The sequence below is a fragment of the Phyllostomus hastatus genome, unplaced genomic scaffold (genome assembly GCF_019186645.2).
Source record: "Phyllostomus hastatus isolate PE091 unplaced genomic scaffold, TTU_PhHast_1.1 phas_scaffold_585, whole genome shotgun sequence".
Classification (NCBI taxonomy): domain Eukaryota; kingdom Metazoa; phylum Chordata; class Mammalia; order Chiroptera; family Phyllostomidae; genus Phyllostomus; species Phyllostomus hastatus.
This window is the reverse complement of record NW_025334037.1, coordinates 19,329,176-19,339,742: the sequence shown is the minus strand read 5'-3', so window position 1 is coordinate 19,339,742 and position 10,567 is coordinate 19,329,176. Positions and strand designations below refer to the sequence as shown.

General features: G+C 43.7%; 1 protein-coding gene across 1 annotated transcript in view; it reads left to right on the top strand.

Annotated features, from left to right (window-relative positions):
• Positions 1-256: 256 nt before the first annotated feature.
• FBXO3 (F-box protein 3) overlaps positions 257-10,567 on the top strand; it is a 35,403-nt gene continuing 25,092 nt past the window's right edge. Inside the window, exons 1-3 of the mRNA XM_045825305.1 lie at positions 257-414; positions 4,438-4,527; positions 6,971-7,134. Of these exons, the coding sequence (XP_045681261.1) occupies positions 311-414; positions 4,438-4,527; positions 6,971-7,134 (358 nt within the window). The 5' untranslated portion in view covers positions 257-310. The remainder of the gene's footprint in view (positions 415-4,437; positions 4,528-6,970; positions 7,135-10,567) is intronic.

The following is a 10,567-nucleotide window of genomic DNA, read 5'->3' as shown; positions in this document are numbered from 1 at the left end:
AAAGAGTTCCTGGGCTGGGCAAGCTTAGGGACCGGAACAGGACGAGAGAGACCTAGCGATCTTCCGTGTTGCACGTGGGCACCCAGCAGAGCTGCGCATCTGGCACAGCGGGAATTCTACAAGCAGACGTCGCCAATCGCTCTAGCTCGAGGCCAAGGGGCGGTGGGCGGAGCCCTTTCCAGGAGCCGCCCCTAGGCCCGCCCTGTGGGTGGGGCTTACCCGCAGCGGTTACATAACAAACCTGTCCGAGTCGCTAAGAAGCCGCTCGGGTGCTGGCGGCGGGGGCGGGGCCTGCACCGGGCCAGGCAAGATGGCGGCAATGGACCCCGAGTCTGTGCCTCTGACCCTAGAATCGCTGCCCACCGATCCCCTGCTCCTGATCTTATCCTTCTTGGACTATCGGGACCTAATCAAGTAATGGGACTACGCGCTTGTCAGGGGTGGGGGCACGGGGGCGGGAGGAGACGGTGAAGCGGGAGGGATGGAGGCCAGGCTCGCGGACTGGACCCGGAACTTCGCGTGAACCAGAAGGTGGTATCAGGGCCTCCCTCCTGCAGAGTCACCCGGGGGGTCGGGACGAGACGGCAGCGGTAAAGGCCTTGAGGTCTTCTGTCCGGTGCCCAGGCCCGGGAAGCGATGGGGAGCCTTCTCCCAGGCCTCGGGGAGGCTCATTTCCGGGGGGGAGGTACTGCTTCCCGCCAATCCCCGAACCCCAACGCCCCCTGGTCTCCGCCCGATATGGCCCGCCCTGGCCGCTTTGGAAAGCCCTTCTCTGGCCCTAGCGCTCTTGTCTGCTTAGGCCCCGGGCCTACGGAGTGGAGCGCCGAAATAGGCAAGTGGGGCGCAGCGGAAGAAAAGGAGCCAGGCGACCCCCTGACCCCCAGGTGCGACTTCCGAGGCACCGTGATATCTTGCAGGGCACACTTTAAGACTTATATGCTGGAAAATGGTTTTGTTTTCAGCCTTCCTCCTCACGGTTGCATGTTGCATTTGTGTTTTGGTACTGACTCCCGCTGGTGCGATACAGGTGACCGCTTTCTCCTATACGATTTGGGTTTCCCAGATTACCAGCATCTGTTCCAAAAATAAACACCGGTTGCTGGTCAGGGTGGTTAAAGGCCCGGTTCCTCCAGAGCATGAGACTGTCTAGAATGTTGAAAGAAATGGCGCTGTTTATACCCTTGACAGCTGGTGGCATGGCTCTGTCTTTCTTGTGTGCCGCCACACACATTGAAGAGGGGGCGAAGTCGCCCTCTTAAGGATAGGTAGGCGAGATTTGTTTTTTTTTTTGTTTATTTCTTTGGAGTTTTTGTTTTGGATTAACCATTGGGTTCTAACCATTTGGTGAAATTGTGCCCTGTGTTATCAGGGAGCCTTTTACAAATACAGTCTTTTTGTAATTACTGGTTAGCTGTTGGTTAGTCTAGCTAAGCTGTGACAGAGGGATAACTCCAGTTTCTGGCTGCTGTCTATATAAGTACCTGTAACACTTCTGTTTTTTCCTAAAAACAAATTTCTTCTCTACTCAGGCTTGTACCAAAGCAGAGAGGTAAAGTTTGTCTTTTCTTTGGGAAAGGCTCTTCCAGCTGCAGACTGAGTTCATCTGAAATATTCTGTTGCGAAAGCCTCTTAAAAATGTAACACAAACACAAACCCTATAATCTCAGGACTACAGTGTTGCCAGGGTAATCTTTGTGAGATAGATCTTGTTGTCCTTCTCCTTGAAAACTTATGATGCCTCTTGTTTGCAGACTATAAACTTAATTTCTGGAAGCATTTAAGGCTCTTATCATTTGGCACTGTCTAATCTAGCCAAACCAGGCTTTTGCTGGCATACTACACCCTTGTGTTTCTTATTGTTCTGTGGCTTGAGCGCTTGACCCTGCCCGAATGCTTCTCACCCCCGCAAGATGAAATTCCTTGAAGACCCCCTTACTTGATTCCTCCCTCTATTGTCTTTTTCTATTTGTTTGCCATGCCAGAGGGACTGTGCACTTCTTAAATGTTAAGACTGTCTTGTTTATCTTTGTAGTCATCATTTATTCAGATTTTTTGGGGTGGCTGGTGAGTGCCAGCCTGTTAAATGTTTTGGATACAATAGTGAACGGGACAGGCAAGGCCTCCTCTCATGAAGCTTACAGTCTAGTGGGCAAGATGGGAAACTAACAAGCACATAGTACAAGAAATGCTATGTGCTGTGAAGGAAATAAACCAGTTGCTCTGTTAAGGAGTGAGGGGGAGAGCCAATCAATTCAAATCAGAAGGAGCTGCCATGTATGAAGGATGGCAGAGGGAGCAGTGTGTTCAGAGGCTGCCTGGGCAGTAGCGTGGCCTGTATGGAGGAGCTAGAAGACTGGTGTGGCAGGAGGTAGGGAGTGACTCACAGGCAGAGTGGCTTGAGAAGAGACTGGTGAGCTCATGCAGGACCTTGTGAGCCAAGGTGAGGAGACCAGATTTTATTTTAAGTGCTTTAGGTAGTAATCAGAGTTTTATAAATGTTACATGATCCCTCCATAAATATTTATAAAAGTGAACTGAGTTAAATACTGAATTAGTCAGGGTCCTTGAGAGAAAAGAGAGAGAGAGTGTGTGTGATTTATTAAAAGGTGGCTCATGAATCATGGAGTCTGAGAAGTCCTACTATCTGTCTTCTGCAAGCTGGAGACCCAAGAAAGCTGGTGGTCTAATTCCAAGGGCTGAGAGCTGGAGAACTGATGGTGTAGATTCCAGTCTGGGTCTGAAAGCCTGTGAACCAGGAATACCAAGGGCAAAGGAGATCCCTGTCTCGGCTCCAGCAGTGAGGCAGAGAGCAGATCTAACCATCCACACTGCCTTGTTCTATTCAGGCTCCCAGTGGAATGGATACTGTCCACTCACGTTGGGAAGGGCCATCTGGCTTACTTGCTCTATTGATTCAAATGCTAATCTCTTCCAGAAACATCCCCACAGACACACCGAGAAATAACGTTTAATCAGCTTCTGGGCATCCCTTGGCCCAGGCAAGTTGACTCATAAAATTAACCATCACAAACACCGTTGAATTGTATCCACAGAAAAGTTTCCGGTGTACTGCAACTCCTTTCCCGCCCTGTACAGCCAGCTTTGCCAAGTGTCCTGCTCATTGCTTAGCTCTGAAGTTTTTGGTACATACTTGTTAAACTGGATTGGGTTGGATTGGATGAATGACTATTAAGTAAGGTCATTGTGTGATATCAACTGCATAGTTTAAATCTCTTTTTCCATTGCTGGGTGATTTATTGTGTACCAATCACTCTTACCCCTCACTGTGTATCAGAATTACATGGGGCACTTGTTCATCATATACATCCCTGAGCTAAAGGTCTCACCCCAAGCCGGCTGAGTCAGAATCTCTAGAACCGTAATTGTCATCCTTGCTGTGCATCAGAAATCACCTTTGGTGCTTATTTCACAGATTCTTTTATGTTGTTTAACTCTTGGGACAGTGCAGGGAGAAGGATCAGGAAAAGAGGGCTCTGAATTCCCGAACCGGAGGGATCCCAGTGCTTGCAGATGTTAGTTTGGGCATCTCGTGAGCCTGGCAGAAAAGGATGAGGATGATTTTTGTGTAAAATCTGAAAATTGAACAAAAGTTTTTAACACGGTCCACTCGTGGCCTTGACAAATCCCACCTGATCTATGATTCCCTTGATTGATCAGCCATTGCCCAAGTGAGATGTTTGAATACCTACTTCCTGTAAGTTGGGATTCCTTCTCTGAAAAGATAGAAATCCATTTTCTTAATCTTTGTTTCATTCTATTTGCAAATTAACTATGTAGTGTAGGATTTACAGGATAGGAGCACTGTTGTATTAGAAACTTCTGTGTAATAAGAAAATGATTTGTTCCTAACATTCCATGTTTTGAGCAGTTGATACTGACACTTTTTATAGATGGTCTCTCCAGTAGTTGGTACAATTAAAAAATAGTTTGGGCTGCAATATTTATATCTTTTACAAAAAATGAGAACAAAGCAAACAAAAGTCCTGTGCATTTAGTATCAAATGTCTCACAGATCTTAGAAAGCAAGACAAAACACTGTTTATACCTGAATAATGTTTCTTCCTGTTTGCAGAAATGATTATTGTCACAATAAGGAGTGTAGGAAGGCTCTTTGATTTGAAATTAACTCCAGTGGTTTACATGTTTCATAGACTTCATATGAAAATTACAATTTTACAGGTTTGGGGCTTATTTGTGAATTCAAATGCAAGATTTTATTATGCAAAGTTAATTATACCAGCTAACACATTAAAAAAGATTTTGAAAATAACATTTTGCAATTATAAATAGGGTAGAAAATGGAAACTAAGAAAAGCAAAATGAATAGAACAAAACTTTACGTGAATATTTTCATCTTTATCTTTAAATTGTTCCCTTGTTTTCTTTTATGCGAACCATGACTCTGGTTACTGTCAGCTGTTGCTATGTCAGTCGAAGACTCAGCCAGCTATCAAGTCATGACCCTCTGTGGAGAAGACATTGCAAAAAATACTGGCTGATATCTGAGTGAGTATTTGGGAAACAGGTACTCTTGAAATTTGGCCCTGGGCTTCCATAGCACCAGTCTGTCCTGATTCTCCTCTCTGATAACCGTTATTCCATCTTCGTCTCCTTTGGTGGCTCTTCTTGTGCCTGCCAGTAAATGCCGGTGTCCCCCCGGCATCTCTCCTCAGCCCACTGCTCTTCCGCCTGTGAACTCTCCTGCTTGCATGCACGGTTGCGGTTCATAGTGACTGCTTGTATACTGCCGACTCCCAACCCTGAATGTCTGTCCCCGACCTGCCCGCTGAACTGCAGACTTGTTTGCATAAATGTCTGCTGAGCGTTTGCATTGGTTCACCGAATTCAGTACACGTTAATAAATTCGGCAGAGTAAGAGTGTAGGTAAGAGAAGGTGGGAGTTGAGAAGGTAAAAGAAAGGGTAGGATTGCTGATACCTTTTTCTTAGATTGAGGGGAGTGGGGGGTAGTGACTGAAGTTGTAAAGCAAGAAGTAGAGGTTTAAGTATTTCTGTAGTATTGGAAGTTGCAAGCTACTCAGTAGAACTAAAAATTAATAACAGAGCTATTAAACATTGGGAGGAAGAAGAACAGGAAAGAGAGAATTTTAAGTATTGTTATATCCCAATCTTTTATTTTAGGGTATTAGTAGAGAAAGATGTAAAATTGAAAAGTCAAGAACTAGCGGCATAAACATTTAGCATTATAGAACTAACTTCCAGAAATAACTAGTTTCCTTTGAGGGGTTAGGCTTAAAACAGGAGACTAGTTTTTCATTATAAGTTCTGTGGTATTTTTTTGGTTTTGATAAATATGTATTATTAATATTAGTGAAAAGATACTTTCCTTCTAACATCTGCCCCCCTCCAAAAAAAAAACACCGAATTGTTCTTTTCCCCATGTTTAAACCTGATCCTCCTGCATCGTAGTCTTCATGGCAGTACCATCCCATCCACCTGGGCCTTTAAGCCAAAAATAGTGATCACCACAGATCTCTCCTCTCCCTCTTCCCCCTTCTCTCTCATTTCCTCCCTTGTCCCCCGGCCCTGACCCTCCATTTATTAAATTACTGAGCCTTTCTGATTTTAGCCTCTGTATATTTCCTGACTCTTCCTACTCATTTCATCTAGCTACCAGTTTTAGTTCTGTTTATCATCTTACCAGAACTACTGCAAAACCCTCCTAACTCCCCTCTGAGCGTCTGGTGCGCACCCTCCAGCACCACAGCCACGCTTCCGCTCTTTGAAAGAGCTACCGGGTTAAAACCCTTCAGTGGCTCTTCATGTTCTTCAGGATAAGATCCAAGCTCATTAGTGTGGCCTCAAGGCTTTGTGGCTGCCTTCTCCTGTATCACTTCTGACTCTTAAATTTATACTTCATTCTCCAAAGCATTGCAGGTTCGATTCCCAGTCAGGGGAATCGACTGCTTGGGTTGCAGGCCACAGCCCCCAGCAACCACACATTGATGTTTCTCTCTCTCTCTTCCCCCTCCCTTCCCTCTCTAAAAATAAATAAATAAAATCTTAAAAAAAAAGAAAAGAAAAATGACAACACTAATTCTAAATTCTAAAATTTAAGCAAAGTTTAAAAAAAATTTATACTTCATTCTTTCTCCCTGATAAGACTATGCATTTTTAGAAGGCAGAAAAATGTGCCTTGTTTTTAACGTCCTCAAGTGGCTAAGTAGACACACAATAAGTATCTGTGGAATTGCACCAAACACAGATGTTGATTCATGTGATTACTTCAATGCTATGTGATTCCTAAGAATAGAACAACTACGATTGACCCTCGGGCAACGTGAGTTTGAACTACATGGGTCCAATTATATGTGGATTTTTTTCAATAACTATTGTAAATGTATTTTTCTTACAATTTTCTTAACATTTTTCCCCTGGCTCACTTTATTGTAACAATATAGCATGTAATATGTTTATTATACAAATTATGTGTTAATCGACTGTTTACAATTGGTAAAGCTTCCAATCAACAGTAGCTGCTAGTAGTTAAGTTTGGGCGAGTCAGCAGTTCCACTCGGATTTTTGTTGGGGATCGGGTGTTGGGAAGGTCTGTACCCTCAGCCCCTGCGTTGTTCAAAGGTCAGCTGTACATAACACATTTTCGAATTTTATAATTGGTATGTGTTTAGGGGCAAGTTGAGATTTCATACCCCATATACCTTTCCCATATTTTATTAAGATTAGAAAACTTAGAAAAACATTAAATAAAAAGTAAGATAATACGTGTCATAATCCTACCATGTCAGCAGTAACACCTGTGAAAAATTTCGGTGTTCCTATTTGCTATCTAGTCTTCATTTGTGGCTAAAACAAATGACAAGGAAGGCAAAAGTAACCACAAATTTCCAATAAAGTATCTTGGTAAGTGTCTAAAATACATGCAAATTTCATTCAAAAAATTTTTTAATCTAATTTTTGTTATCTGTTTAGGGAAGAGAAAGCACAGAAGAATCAGTGTTGGAAATCTCTCTTCATTGATACGTACTCCGATGTAGGAAGATACATTGACCACTACGCTGCTATTAAAAAGGCCTGGGATGATCTCAAGAAATATTTGGAGCCCAGATGCCCTCGGATGGTTTTGTCTCTGAAAGGTACTGGGAATGCAGGGTCTGCCATCCCCGTTGTAGTCACCGTAGTACAAACAGGTTAAGTAACTTCGGGTCTCTGTCGTCTGTGCTGGTCTGCGCTAATCCCACACTGTCCGGAATTCACCGTTCACTTTCGGGCAGGAAACAGAAAGCCTGGATGGCCCCAAGGGCCCTTGCTGCAGGGTCTGCCCTGTGTCAGCCTACCTCATGTCCCACGTGGTCACTTACTCAAAGGTGAAGTGCTTACATTTCTTTTATATAAACAAGCTAGTAATACAAAGATTGCTTGAAGATAACTATCGTGATTTCTTTTAAAATACTTTTTTCATTGAAAAACTGCCCCCTCGATCAATAGTCCTCTTTACTTTTTTCAGTACAAGTATATGTTTGCCAGTGTAATATTTCAAAGAGACTAAATAATAAAGACCTGGGTCTTTAAGACTATACAAGCAGCATAATAGAGGAAGGAAAACTTTCTGTTTTAAAAAATTAATTAATTTTTTATCCTCATCTGAGGACATGCTTATTGATTTTAGAGAGAGAGGAAGAGAGAGATAGGGAGAGAAACATCTGTGAGAAGGAAATATTGATGGATTGCCTCTCGCATGCGTCCTGACCAGGGGCCAAACCCATAACCTTGGTATGTGTCTTGGCTAGGAACTGAACCCACGACCTTTTGGTTTACGGGATGACACCCCAACCAACTGAGCCACACTGACCAGGGCAGAGGAAGGAAAATTTTCATCCCTATTTTGACACTTACAGAATAGTGAAAATTTAGTTTTGAACTAAGTTCTTTTTGACCCCAGAATCTGTGCTTTCTACTACACCATTATCTAATTTTGGCAAGAAATGTTAATTTGATTTTTTTTAATTGAAATTTATGCCCCCTAAAGTGCATAAATAGATGGCAGATGTATTGCTGCTTATCTGTTTTAGCCTTCAAGTTTTTTCAAATTTCTCCACTAAAAAATTTTATTCATGTTTTCATTTTGCTAAACTGAAATGGGGGTGAGTTGTACTAGTGTGCATGCATTCCTTTTGAACTAAGGACTCTTGGGAAACCATTCCTTTTACATCTCACGTTTCCACTGTAACGTCCCACACAGACATAATCTCATGCAAATCATGATGGCATGACCAGCTGTAATGAAAACGCAGGGCCCACTGCCTGCTGCAGTGACAGCCAAACTCATGAGACAGGTGCCAGTGAGAAGGGACGTGGTTGATCAGGTGCCAGTCACCTGAGAAGACGGGTGACTCACGTCCCAAAGCTCATCTGAACATCTCAGTGCGGGAAGAGGTTTTCATAAAGAGAGAGGGGGGAGCAGGGCGGAGGGATCAAGGGCGGGGGTTGGAAAGTTCTATACTAGCAGACTTGCACAGTCCGTTCCGGTGAGGACCTCGGAACCGGCCAGGCAGTGGCCTGGTGTGCGTCATCCTGGCTTCTGTCGTCCTGCTCCATGGCTGAAGGTCCGCAAGTCTCCAGGGCTGGGGTGACTGAAGGCAGGAGTCTGGGTCTTTCGAAGTTGGTTCCTATGGAAATGTGTTCTTTATCTACAAGGTACTCGTTAGGGTCAGCACTTAGAGAAACAACATGAAGAGTGGTGGGGTGGGTCACACAGGTGCTTAAAACCGAATTGCTAGGAGCTAAAGGAAGAATGATTCAGCAGAGAGAGTAAGAGCTTTGACGGAAAGTACCCTTGACTAATATTTTTAATAGCTTTTTCCTTGGAAGAGAAGATTATGTTATCCACTTGGTATGTGAGGTTAAATAATTTGAGGAAGGAAAGAATTCTGAAAATATGTCTTTGGTGGTGATGAGTAAAAGAGGTTTACAATAGTTATTAGTTATTAAACACGAAGCTAGGCACTTAAATAAGGACTTTTTATTACTCCATTGAATTTGCCAAAATTTGATGAGGTAGGTAATTAGTCTCCTCATTTTATAGGTGAACTACGTAAGATACCAAGTGAGTTGTTTGCCATCACAAAGCAAAGGGCGGGACTGGGATTTGAATAGCAGGATGACGTCACAGCTATAGTTTCAGCAGCAGCTGAAGGGAGAAAGGACGCATCCTACTTTATTTGAGTGTTTCAGTGCTTGTAGAGAGCCAGTCCAGTATTCAGACATTGGGGATGTGAGAATGTAGACATGGTTCTCCTTTCAGGCTCAGGAAAGGAACTAAGAAACTAAGGATACATAGCAGTAGCTGCTTCTTTTTTTTTTTCCTTTTTCCTTTTTCCTTCTTTTGTCTTGCACTCCATTTGGTGTTCCCAGGCCTCCCCGCCCACTGTTCTGTACCTAGTGATTGGAAGCGAGGTTGTGGTTGTCGGCCCCAACAAGGAACTCAGCTCCAATCCAGGGCTGAGTTCCTTGACAGCCCCAGTTTCACTCTCAGGGGTCAGTTCTCTGGGGGCTTGGCCCTGGGCCGGAATAGGGTAAAGGCTCTTCGCTGTCTAGAAAGCTGGGGGCTCTAGGCGGACTGGGCCCGTGAGTCTTCGGACTGAGTCAGGGACCTAGCTACTCATCTCAGTGGGCTTGGTCGCTGACTTAATTTTAGAGGTTATAGAGCTGGCAGCTAGAAAGGAAGCTCAGAAAGCAAATAGGTATTGGGCTTGGGGAAGTTTTTATAAGTATCTTGAAATTATGGTATGTTAATACATCTTATACTGATCTTTCTAACAGTGTGCATCATGTGACTTGAAGTTTCACATTTACCTTACATGCTACCTTAAAATTTTACAGTTGGAAGGGACCTTAGAGATCATTTAGACCTGAGTTTAGCAAGTTTTTCTTTAAATGACTAGACAGTAAATATTTTAGGCTTTGAGGAACAGATGATATCTTGTTTTAACTACTTAACCCCTCTGTTATTGTGGGAAAGCAGCCATAGACAATACATAAGCAAATAAGGGGGGGCTCTATTCCAAGGAAACTTCATTTACAGAAGCAGGCGGCAGGCTGATCCCTGATTTATACCACTCCCCTTGTTTTAAGGTGAAGGGACAGGCCCAGAGAGTTTAGGCGATTTATGCAAAGTCACATGACTAATAAGTGACACAGAGCTCTTAATCTAGGTTTCTTAGCTCCTAGGAACCTTTTCCTCATACAGGTAAGCTAAGGGGCAAGGAAAGTATAAATGAATATTTATTGAGTACCAGTAAAGCTTTTTATTAAGCACAGGAAGTTTATTTAATCCTCACTGTAATCCTTCCAGGCAGGTGGTGTGATCTCCCATTTCACAGACGGGGAAGCAGGATTAAAGAGCTGAGATGACTTGCCAGGGGGTCAGTCAGTAAGTGAGTGGTAGGGCTAAGGTTCGCCGGGTCTGACTCCCCAGTGCCGTTATAGTACATGCCTCTCTAAACCTGGATTGTTAGATTTGGCTGGGTCCTTGGCTGGAGCGTTGTCCTGTGTGCTGAAAGGCTGAAG